At 51.4% G+C, this 12,415-nt stretch overlaps 1 protein-coding gene across 2 annotated transcripts in view; it reads right to left on the reverse strand.

Moving 5' to 3' along the window:
* Positions 1-1,104: 1,104 nt before the first annotated feature.
* Positions 1,105-12,415, reverse strand: part of RAB6B (RAB6B, member RAS oncogene family) — a 68,630-nt gene continuing 57,319 nt past the window's right edge. Inside the window, exons 7-8 of one of the 2 annotated variants that reach the window (XM_005545796.4) lie at positions 11,466-11,532; positions 1,105-5,705 (exon numbers count right to left, since the gene is read on the reverse strand). In XM_005545796.4, the coding sequence (XP_005545853.1) occupies positions 5,641-5,705; positions 11,466-11,532 (132 nt within the window). In that variant the 3' untranslated portion in view covers positions 1,105-5,640. Of the gene's footprint in view, positions 6,584-11,445; positions 11,533-12,415 lie in introns of both variants that reach the window. The other variant, XM_074031060.1, reaches the window with a different exon arrangement.

The raw sequence follows: 12,415 nt of genomic DNA on the forward strand, positions 1-12,415 counted from the left end.
GGCAGGACCTTCACCACAGCTCTGCCATCGTCCCATCCATGGCTGAGGAATCCCAACAGCACTTCCTTAGTCTGCCAAAGGCAGGAACTGCTGGACAGCTGAGTGTGAATGCTGTCTCCAGTGAGACTACTCGCTTCCCTGTAGTGTGAAGTCGTGTCACCATAAATTATTGGGGAATGACTGCTTGTCTCGGAACCACTTCGCTCAAGCCTTAGTCTGGCCCATGCAAGTACCTACTCACTGGCCCTCAGCCCTCTGTCTTGCCACATCCCCTGTACCTGCTCTGCCTCACATTTTACAACTGGCAACCAGAAAAAGTAAGGCTTAGTAGGCAGGGACATCTACTTCTTGTCTCTTCTAATTAAAGATGGCTTCCTTGAGGTGGCAGCAGATTGGAGGGTGGTCTGGAACCTTTAGAAGCTTTAAAAGGGAGGTAATTAGTGAAGTTGGACTTGAAGAAGAGTGAGATTCCCAGGCTAGTGCAATTTACCTAATCTTGGCTTTTGTTCCTCTTTGGATTAGTCCCAGAACGGTGCTGGCTTTCTGAGCATCTTTTAGTCTGGAGATAACTGAGACCTGGAGGGGCCGCTCAGGGATGTTCCTAACTGGTGTGGGGTGGGGCTGGGGATGGAATATGGCAGCTAGATGTTGTCAAAGGTCATTATAGTTCACCTTAAGTTCTTGCCTTTAAATGGCTTTCTGAAAATCACCAGAAGCATAAGAGATCCAGTCCCTGTACCCTCTCCCCGCTTCCTAATCCCCGAGCCATGGCAAGCAGAGAGTGGGGATGAAGGAAGATACGGTACCCCTGACTCTCAGTTCTGCCTGGAGGCTCCCTTCCCATCAGCCTTTCAGCAGAATGGAGATTAGGGGAATGTGTGTGGATTTACTCTCATGAGTGTGTCCCACCTTTCCCCCTACGGGGTTGGTGGACAGCCCAGCTCCACCAGTAGAAGGAAGAAGCAAAGCGGCAAAGGGCTTTAGGTAGTGGACATACCACCCAGGCATGAGAAGAGGGACTTTGTGGAGCACACACTTGAGGAACTCTTGTTTTTGAACCCCCCATTTATGACTGCACCACTTAAACACAGACCAGAAGCGTCGTTTTGAGAATTAGGACAGTTTATTGTTTGACCAACATGCTGAGTCTTTTCCACATTTTACACAGTTTAATGTGAAATCAACATGGCGGCTATGTCTTCTGAGCCCATAACAGATGGAATTGCCACCCTCTGTGCTCCTCACAGCCAATCACTTTAAAGGGATGGGTGAGGGGAAAGTGAGGGGAGAAGTGGACACACACCGCGAGATGCAGGCTGGCCTTCGATGCTACGGAGGTTTCCCACCTCCTGAAGGAACCATCTAAACCCCTGCTGCAAGGATTTCCTGACGAAACCACATGCTTCTGGGAGTGCCAACCAGACAGGGGTCTGGAGTCCAAGGAGTTTGCACATTGAGATCCCAAGGTTTTGGAACACCTAAATAGTTCATGTCAAACAAAAATTCAAAGGGTGTCCTGATCTGTGTGGGTGCCCGTGACAATCAGAGTAGACTTGGGGACTGGCCCTTGTGCAGTAGAGGAGCCCAAAATGCCACTGATATTCTCATTCATATGCTGGGAAGAACCTAGTGTCCTAACCAAAGAGTAGAGATGGTCTGAGGAACACACCCACGCACAGCAGTCCTTGCTGTATAATAAACATGGAGTCACATTTGTTCACACACAGGGCAGCAATGGATGAAAAATGGAAACTTCACTGGTTCTGATCACTCCTATCCTAATAAGCAACTCGCCCTTCTCCATCCTGGTTTTCCTGCCTGTAGATAGGAAGAGTTGTGAGAGCTCTGCTTCACATAGCTGTAACAAGGTGACAATGCCTCACATTCTTTGGGGAGAGGTAGTTCGGAAACGAGTGGGCACACAGTCTGCTCGGTTGATGCACACAGACATCCTTCTGTTCAGCTGCCCCTCACGTGGCTCAGACACGCCTCACCGTCCTCCGCTACCTGGTCCCATCTCATCCTGACAATCCTCACCTGCCTTCCATCTTGTGAAGGAACGAGGCTGCTCTATCTGCAGGACGCTGAAGCCAGGAGGGCCATCCCTTTACTGTCACAACTGGTACCCCCGGGCAGGGCCTCCCAGCACTGGCTAGCCACCAGGATGATGGAGAGAGTGCACCCCAGATGTGTCTGCACTCTTAACTACCACCATTTCAATCCTTGTTTCTGTTGCCAGAGACACTGAAACTGGTCTGGCCATTGCTCCCCGAAGACCTGGGAACGTGACTGAATGTTTAAGGATGACAAGAAGAAGAGAGCAGCGATAGCAAGGAGGCCTCTGACCCAGGGAAACTGCTGCCAACAGCTACCAAGCCAACTAGCCTTGGATCAGACAACTGCAGCCATGGTGCTCATGATTCTGATGTCACACCTTCATGATGATGTATGTATGATCACCCAGCAAGTTAGGAGTGATCAGAACCAACGTGTTTCCACTTGTAAATAGGCTGTTTGCTTTTTCCATCTTACACTTAATTTTCCTGATGCCTGCAGAACAGGAGCTTTGTTGATAGCTTTTGAGATTTACCCCCCTCACTCCCATCATCACAAAAAAGGCCAAAAGAAGAGGATCCTGCTAATCTGCCAGGTCAGGTCTAGTCTTTGGGGAGAGGGACTGAACTGCTCAACTGAGAACACTTCCTCAAAGGAATCCTCCACTTTGCCCTCTGCTAACTCATCTGGATTCAGCAAAGATGCAATGCTCTTGCTGGGGTGCTAAGGTGATGCCATGACATCTTCTTCAAGAGCACCTAACAGTTTATTATGGAACCTTACTCTGTGCCAATTCGACCTGCAAGCAAGGGGACAAGGATGGTGCCTGCTCAAGACAAAAGTCAGGGAACCAACAACTTCTGAAAAAGAGGTCTGGCTGCCTTTCCACACCCCAGGAATGGAGGGGCAGAAACCGCACCTGCGGAAGGGAGCGTCATAGAACTGCTGAGATGGGAGGACAGGAGGAAGCCACCCTCAGCCTCAGAGGCCAAGGGGCTGGGGAGAACCCAAACTCAAAGAGAGGATGTTGTGTGCATGCTAGGAAAGGCAGGACTCACTAAGGCCATGTCAAACCAAATGCTATCTTCTACTGCTCCTCTAGGCCAGGATGGAAAAACAGTCCATGGTGCCTTGGATGTGTGTGCCCATGAGAAGGGAACTGAGTTTCTACTGTTTTATAGGATGTTTTTTTAAAAAAGCTAATCTTTAGTGCCAAGAAAATAAAAATCTACCATATGTTCATTCACTGAGACCCAGTGCAGATCCCTGTAAATGGGGCGGTCTCAGAGGCCACAGGTGATGGCCCTCACTGCCAACCAGGCAGGACGCTGTCATGTGGACTCCTGTAAATTCTCTCGAGGTAAGTAAGCACTCTTCCAACAAGCACCACTTGGGGGTGTGCCCATGGTGGGGGGACACTGGCCCACACAGGCATGCACACCCGTGCATATAAAGTACATAGAGAAATGGTGGAGATATTCCTGTGGGCTATGTTTGCCTGTAGTTTAACACAACTATGCATTATTTTATTGATGGCAAGACAATCACAAGTTATTTGACAATATTAAGTATTTCTTATTTCAACACGTTGCAGTACTTTTGAATTTCCAAAACTTATCACAATGCAAGTTCCAACTTGAGAGCAGGAGAAACAAGAATATACATTGAGCACATGTATCTCCGTGAGGATGTGTTTGTGGAAGGTGTATACACAAGTCTATCTCTATACATAATTATGTACACACATATAAAAACTAAACACATGACATCTGAAACACATTCAAACATTGGTCCTTGCCTTCTGCAAGAGGTGTTCAGTGGGATCCTGCTTCCTCTCTTCTTCACCTGAAGATAAATTCCTTGCTAGAGATGAGCTGTGGCATACAGCCTCCTAGGCAGAGGGTGTGTGGCAGGCCCACTGCACAGATATCAGTCCTGCCAGATTCTGCTGCACTTACTGCCTGCCATTTCAGATTAATTTCTGAGAAGTTTCAAAATTCATTCCAACAACCTTGTGGAGTTCAGCCCACCATACCCCAGATGGTCATTCATCCCATCTATGACATGCCCAGCAGCAGCCTGGAGGGAGAGCCAATGACAGCAGGGAGGGTGGGGTTTACGTTTTGGCCAGACTCACTGCCCATTGCACCTGGCTCTGTGCAGGCTCAGGGCGGTAAGTCTGAGTCTATTTGGAATGCTGGCCAAGTAGGTTATATCACTTAGTGGGAAGAGAGAGTTCTCTTCAGAGACTCTGCAGGTTCTCAGGACTAAACCACTCTCAGGAATGAATCAAAAATGGAAGAGATGGCTCTCTGGGGGCAAGTCCTAGTGCCCTGGGCAGCCTTCTGGAGACCCCACCTGAACTATACCCTCAGGTGACCACAGCGCAGCCACAGTAGCCAGAAAGATATGTCCACAAAGACTTCAACTGTGCCATGCCAGTGGGTAAAAACAGCAACAAATCAGCTTTTCCAGAAAGCACTCAACAGTATTAGCAGCTGAGGCTCTAAGAACATGGATCTTTCCAGGTGGTGGTTCTGCAGACAACACCCCCACCTCCCCAATCACAGAGGATCAACTCCGGCTGGTACAGGCTCCAGCTTCCCTGACATCCAGGAGGAAGGCTTCAGGATGGCACGCTGCCCAACATCACACAGAGTTTCTTAGACTTGGCCCAGGCATGTGTACTGACTGCTGGGTGGGCTGGTTAAAATATTTTCAGAACTACACATGGCACCCCAGTCTATAAACCATGCACCACGCAGCTGCAATTGCCAACAGCACCCCATCCTTCTGATGGCCTCTTGCTCTGCCAGTCCCTGAGGGCACAGAGAACACAAGGTTGCCTGTACCCTCAACCCCCTTCAAGGCTTTTCAGGGAAGGAGAAAGAGAGGTGGGAGCAGTTCCCCCTGGGGGCTGCTGCCAGGCTGCCTAGAGCCCCCAGGCCTTGGTCTCAGCTCCACACAAGGTTGACGACCCACTCTGGCCATGGAAGGACAGAGTCAGAGCTACCTTTTCAGAGGCTGATGTGTTCAACCAATGTTTGATTTAAACGGAGTAGGGCCTGGAGAGTGGGGCCAGATGGCCCCAGACTGAAGCCTAATTAAGTTGCTCAGTTAATTGTTTTAATTTATTGGGCTGGGGATGGGAGGAAGGCAGAGGTGATGAAAGGTTCAGAGAGAACAGGAAGGAGGAGGTGTGTGGAAAGGTTCTCTATAAGTTTACAAATATACAAAAACAAAAAGCACATCTTTCAAATAAAAATGACTACATTTTTATCTGGCAAAAAATTGTATACACATGATTTAAATTTTTTTTAAATTTTAACAGTTTTTGGCAATCTTAATAAAGTACAATATATTACAACCAAACCAAAAAATAGTTGTTTAAGTAACAGCTGTTAAGAGTGATGTGATCCCTGATGCCCAGCCTCCCTCCCCATCCCACCCTACTCCTAGAGACAGAGAGAAAAGAAAAATCCTCCCATCTTGATAACTCGGTTCCCTCCCCCCTTAGGAAGCTAGCCAATAGGAAGCAACACAACAAGCAAGGAGTGTCATGGGAAGCCGCAGGTCGGCTCTGCATTAGCAGGAGCAGCCGCCCTCGCTGGCCGGGGGCTCCTGGGGTTTGTCCAGCTTGATGTCGATCACTGCAGGGGGACGGGCTAAGGAAGATGACTCTCCTGGAGAAGCTGCCACCCCACTCAGCCCTGTGCACTGTACCCTTCAGCTACTGCTCTGTTTCTCTGCAAACACCTAGGGACTTGGCTCTTGGTTTGGCTGGGCTAGGAAGGATGCAATACCAACTCCCACCTTGCCTCCTCTTCCCGTCACCCGTCTACTTCCCCCAGCGCCTGTCCACCCAAGCAAAGCTTGTCTTGCCTGGGCTGTGGGATCACCATCCATACCAAGGCCAGGGAGTCCCTTTCCCAGAAGCCTTCCCTTGACCAGTGCTCAAACGCCAGCTCCCAGCCCTGGCCTCAGCCCGGTTACCTGTCAGCCCCACTCAAAGTGCAATGGAGATGAAGAGCCCGCTGGGTTCACATCTCAAAGCACGGGGGTATGTGGGCCTTGCCTAATTGGCAGCAGGAGGAAAACCCTCAAACTTTAGTCAGAACACATCACTTAGATCCTGAGGATGGCTATTGTGAGAAGCCACATCCATGGGGCCTAAGCACAGCCCCCTCGCCAGCCCTTTCCACTGGTGCCCTCAGGGGCTGTGGACTAGAGAAGCACTTACCAGAACCACCAGAGGGACTGGTTCCAAACGCACAGCCAGGCTGGCCCTCTGCCTTCCTCATCGGGCTCAAAACCAACACTGTGTTTGAGGTTTTAGCCTTGCATCAAACCAGACGTAATTAGAGCTGAGGATCAGGTCCTTCGATACCTCACAGAATTGCTCTTCCTGGACAGGGCTTTGGTGCCGGCTGTAGACGACTGCCCTGAGACAGGGGTGTGTGGGGTGTGGTGGTATAAGAAGCACTGTTTTGGAACTTCTTGCTGGCATCCTAGGATGCTTTTGTGGCTCCTATTTGAGGACAACAGGAGAGGTTCTTTTGGTTTAAGTATTACGAAAAGCCATGCTTCTCCTGAAGTTCACATTTTCTTTCCTTGTCTTGGCTGTGAGAATGCTCAGAGCCAACTTTTTGGCCACCTCTAACAACCATGCAGCCATGGCATATATTTTGAGTATGACTTTATCTCTGACTTTTCTTTGCTTTTCCTACCTTTATTCTCCCTGTGTGTGTGCGTACACACATACACATACACCTTTATCTTGTGTGTACGTAGGTATATGTATCTTATACCATGGCAGTGTATAAATAAATAAGTAAATACATAATAAGCCAGTGTCTTCCTTCCCACTGCCCACTGCAGCCCACCTTTTGTTCTCTCTACTCCAGTCAAGCAACCTACTTCTCTACCGCCTATCATTTTTTGGCAAACCCACTGCCAGGAATGCCCTGCTGTTTCTCCCAGCTGCAGTTCTATGGCCCATGCCAGCAGCGCGATCCCCTTCTGTATTGCTGGCCTGGGCACAGGCCTCCTTGAGGTTTCCTGGTCTTCTCTGAGTGCCCCTCTGAGCCCAGCCAGCTCTCTCTCAGCATAGTGGCTTCCCAAAGTCAGCTCTGGTGACAATCATGTCACACTCTGCTACAGAAACAAAGCGTCCATGGATTTCTCACTCTGGCATTTAAGGCCTCCCCATTTAAGGTCACCCCAACCACCTGTTGACGCGAGTTCATCCCCTTCCCTCTATCACATACCAAGGCTCCACCCACCAGATTTTCCGCACTTTAAACATGTCCTATGCTTTCCTTCTTTCCTTTGTTCATGCTGTTCTTTCCTTCTAGAAGTGATGCTCCCTCCCCGACACCCAGCCTTCCTCCCCATTTCCACCTCTAAAAATGTCCTCACTCCTTGGTCCAGGGTGCACGCGTTAGTGGCCTCTCCTGCTGAGCACTTGCTCTGTGCTGAGCACTATAAATGCGCTCCCTCACTTCCACATTAGACCTCGTGCAGTGGGGAGTAAGAGCCACCTTCCAACTGGGAAGCTGAGGTGCCCAGGTACAAACCCAAGGCTATCTTGACTGCAGCCTTCTACTTTCAATGACCTGGCTGTGCTAAGCCCCTTGTGGACTAGCTTCTCAGGCTCAACACTACTGACATTTTGGGCCAGACAATTCCATGTTATGAGGGGTTCCTGTACACGTAGGACGATCAGAAGCATCCCTGACCACTATCTATGAGATGCCAGTTAAACCCCATTCCCCCTCCCCCAATTTATGGTAAGCCAAAATGTCTGAAGACATTGCCAAATGTCCCCTGTGGGGAGGGGAGGGAAGGGCTATCAGTCCTGGTTGAGAACCAGTAGTCTAGCTTAAAGCTTGGCCACCGTTACAGCACGACGTTCTGCCCAGTATTGAAGTCACCTACTACCACTAAAAAAATCTCACGTGCAATTTGAGTCACAATTCTTTTGTACACTGCACAGCAGTAGTTCTCAAATGGATTGCATCAAAATTTTCTGGGATATTTGTTAAAAATGTCTCGCTGGGTCCTACCTTGGTAGATGCAGCGATGGGCCCCAGATGTGTGTTTTTAACAAGTTCTTTGGAGAGTTCCAACACACAGACATCCAGGAAACCAATTCTACTGATACTCCCTGAACAGCCCTGTCCAAAGAACTTTCTCCGATATTCTATATCTGCACTGTCCAAGATGTCACCATTAGCAACATGGGCAACTGGCCACTTGAAAGGATGCTAGTGCAAGTGAGGAAATGAACTTTCAATTCAACCGCATTTTAACTAATTGAAGTCGGAACAGCCACATGTGGCTGCAGAATTGGAGAGCACAGGCCCAGCTCATCTGCTACGAGCTTTCACACAGGCTCCCGTTTAATGTCACCTCCTTCCTTGTTACGGCACGTGCTGCTGAAATGCAGTGCTCAGGGGCCGCTTGCTGATGATGGAGAGGATAGGGAAGAATGACTGGACCCATGTCTAAATAATGCGCCAGAAGGGGAAACTCACGGTTTCTCATAAGCCTCAAGAGGTTTGGTATGTGCCTTTCCGGCAGGCATGGCCACAGCACACCCACCTCTTCCCTCTGGGTCAAGTGTGGCCCATTGCGGGCCACAATCACTGCCCACTGTCCCTTCTCCCTGGTTCCTGGAACAGTGATGGGTGGGCCCAGACAGCCGGTTACAAACTTACCCCCTACTGCTGGGTATGCTCCCGCAGTCCCAGCGCCCCTGACTCTACCGCAGCGCAATCCTCTCTGTATCTGGAATGTCAAAGCACACCACAGCCCCACCAGAGAGTGCAACAGAGCTGTGGAATCCAATCATTTGGATGTGGTTCCAGCTCTGAATTAAGGAGCTGGGAGGCCTTGGGCATGCTCTATCTGGTTGGGGTGTCACTGTCCTCACCTGCTTAGAGCCACTTCATGAAGTGCCCACACTATTGCTGTTCCTTTGCATAAGCCAGCCTTATTCAGAAAGAGTTCGGGGCCCACGCAATGGAGGCATACTGTATTTGAGCAGAAAGTGGGAGTCGGGGGGTTGTGTATGAAGAAGCAGTAAGGGGCTTATGGCTCTACCATTTGGTGGCCCCTTGGCCCCTACTTTGCTGAGAGAGCAGACCAGTGGAGGGTGCTGCTGGGCAGAAGTATCGGCCAGAGCGGCCCTGAGGGGGCCTCCTGTCTTGAATGTGAAGAAGAGGTGCAGCAGCCCCCCATCTGGACCTGCAAGCAGCAGATGGAAGCCTCAAGCCACACGTTCACCAAGCCCTGAGCCGAGCAGGTGAGGCCAAGTGTGAACAGTTTATACAGCGCCACAAAGCAGTGCCTCTGTGTGTCTGCTCTCAATGTTGAACACAATTATGAACATGACCCCAAAGCACCCACCTTCAAAACACCTGGATTTGGACTGTGAGTAAGCAGAAATGCCAGCACCCCACCCCCAATGAAGCAGAGTGACAGCTGCCTCTGCCTGGTCCCTCTGGGACCTCTGGTGGCCGCTCCAGCACCTGCCTCGTGAGAAGCCCAGCAAGCTGGCTCCTGGGCAGAAGTGAGAGGATGGGGGTACATCTACCCAGATGAGGGGACCCCACAGCTAGAAAAAGGGACACACGCCACATCGCCCTGTGCAGTCTGTTTGCAACCTGCCCTGTATCCTTTCTCCCAAGGGGCCCAAAGGTCAGTGGTAGCTGGATGAAACGCTAGGCATACCAGGACGATGATGAGCTCGCTGTCACCTGCACTCAGCCCAGTCTGACCTGATCGTGGGCCCAGCCTGGAGCCCTGAACAGCGCGACTCTGGGAGAATGTGAATGAAGTGATCACCACTCACCCTGGCCAGTGTGCCGCACCTTGGGAGCTGGTGGGATGGAGAGCGGGCACTGCAACCCTTCCCCTCGTTGGCAGGCACAGCGGAGATCGCCTACACCTTGTCTGCCCCTCTCCCTTGGTCCTGCTCCTATGTTTGCCCTTCAGGTTGGCTTCTGTATGTTCCTGGAACCTCAAAGGAGTCCCATGTGACAGGTGACTTCATGGGGGCTCTCTCCTGAGCTCTGGAGCCTGGCTCTGCTACTGAGAGCCGTGGGGTGCCCTAGTCAAGTTTCTGAGCCTCAGTTTCCTCATCTGTGATTGGAGTCTTATAACTGACCAACCAGGAGATACTCCTCAAACCTCCTCCTCTCGGCCACTGCTTGTCCTCTGGTGACACACAGACCATGGGATTGCTGGGGCACCTGCTCCTTGGTGAGCCTTCCTGCCCGCTGCCCCCGCCTGGGGGAAGGGTCTTGAGTCTGCTCAGAGAGCTCCTTGAGGAAGACTGGAGAGGCCCAGCTTCCCTCAAGGCCTGTGTCAGGCTCCCCTTTGCTGCAGCCCTGAGACTCACAGTGTCCTGCCTGCCCTGCCCCAGCAGCTCCAACAGGCCTCCAACATTAAGCTGTGTGCTCCTCTCGCTTTTTATTCTTATCAGCCCGAAGGTGCCCTTCCATCTTCCAAGTGCCCTTCTCTGATCTGCCAGGGATGTCTACCCTCAGAGGCCTGTGGGATCAGCGGGGGATGCTAGAGAGCTGCTGCATAGGGACAGGTCCATTCTAAAGGATGCCAGCCAGGGATCTGCGTGCCTGGTTTCTGGTGGCTTACTCAGGCGGGGACATCTGACTAGGTGCAGGGGAGGCCCAGGTGTGGGCAATGCCTTCCCCTGCTGAAACAGTTTTCATCTGATCCTCTCAAATGCCCTTAGAGAGACAGTGTCGCACATGGAATAGGGCTGGATATGGAGGAAGCAAGCCTGAGTGTGAATCCTAACTCTGTAACTGCTGTGTGACACTGGGCAAACCAGACTACCTCTCTGAACCTCCATTTCAGCATCTAGGTGTCTCTTCAGGTTGAGGCTGGTCAGTGGGTGATGTGCAACTGTCCCACAGATTGGTGGGGAGCCTGAGGGGCTATTCAGGGCTGGGCAGAGAAGGCAGGCGGGACAAGGAGGGGGCATCTGTCTGAAGGGGGTAGCTGTCTCGAGTAGACTGAACCATGTTGAGATCATATCCCCAGTAACAGAGCCTTCCTTGCAGTGGAGACTCTGCCTGTGTTCATGAAACCCACACCCATGCTCACTGTAAAGAGGGGCAGTCGCTGTTCTCACTCCCCACCACACAGCATCACTCTGTGCACACCCCTTTGGTATCTTCCTGCTATTCTGGAAGAAGTAGATGGTTAGAGCCAGATGGGGCTCCAAACCATGGGGTTCAGCTGCATCCTGTCTAGAGGAGGCCCTGTGCCATTTGCGGCAGACCAGGGAAGGCCGGGCAGGGACTGGGCGAGTGTCTGTCCACTGCAAGTGAATAAATGGCTCCTATACATCTTTTCACTTACTTGTCAAAGGAAAAGGATACTTCCTTCTTTGCTTTTCTCCTGGACATTCTCCATTCCAGGTAGAGCCGACGCCACACGTCGAAAAAGCTGGAAAGATGAAGAAATGCAGCGTGAACCCCAACCCTGGCCCTCCCCTCTGCTCCTCACTGCGCCTGTACCCTCTCCCCTCTTCCCCTCCCAACCTGCAGCTTTACTCTCCCATCTGCCCAGCGGACGGTGCCCTCAAAGGCAGGGGCTGTGCCTACATTCTCTCTCCCCCACCTGCAGTGCCTCTCACAGCATCAGGTCTGGGCAGGCCTCAGTAGCTCATGGAAGGAACAAAGCTGTGGACTCTTGCCCAAGCAGACTGGCCACAAGGTCACTGGGGTAAGCTTAGGTCATGGCAGTGACTGCAAAGGACCTGCTCTGGTGCAGAAAATGGTTTGGGCCTCCAGGTACAGGCCTTAAGGTGGATTTGTGCACACAGCCCTCATGGGGACCAGGCGTGGGGAACTGATACGACCTTGAGATGAATGACTCTGCTCAGGGAGCCCTGCAGGTCCGGTGCCAAGGCAGCGAACAGCAGGGCCCGGGCCACATGGCACAGCAGTGAGGCTTCTCTGAGAGCGCGAGGGATGCAGGAGTGTGAACACAATCTTTTGGGCTTGTTTGGATGTGGAGTGTGAGTTGTTGATTGTGGGAGTGTGTGTACAGTGTATGTGTTTTATCTGTAGGACTGCGTGGAGAATGTGTGTGTTGTGAGTGATAGGTGTGGGTAGGTGCATGTGTGTCTGTGTAAACATACGGGAGAACGTGTGGTGTGTGTGAATGTGTGGTATCTTTGTGTGCGTGTTTGTGTAAATGTGGGGGGAATGTGTCTATAGTGTCTCCTTGGTAAGGTGCGTGTCTGCGTGCATGTGGGTTTTCTGTGTGTGTGTGCACGCGCGCGCGTGTTGGGGCAGGCATGGGTGGCAGGGGACAGGTGGCAAGT

The sequence above is a fragment of the Macaca fascicularis genome, chromosome 2 (genome assembly GCF_037993035.2).
Source record: "Macaca fascicularis isolate 582-1 chromosome 2, T2T-MFA8v1.1".
Classification (NCBI taxonomy): domain Eukaryota; kingdom Metazoa; phylum Chordata; class Mammalia; order Primates; family Cercopithecidae; genus Macaca; species Macaca fascicularis.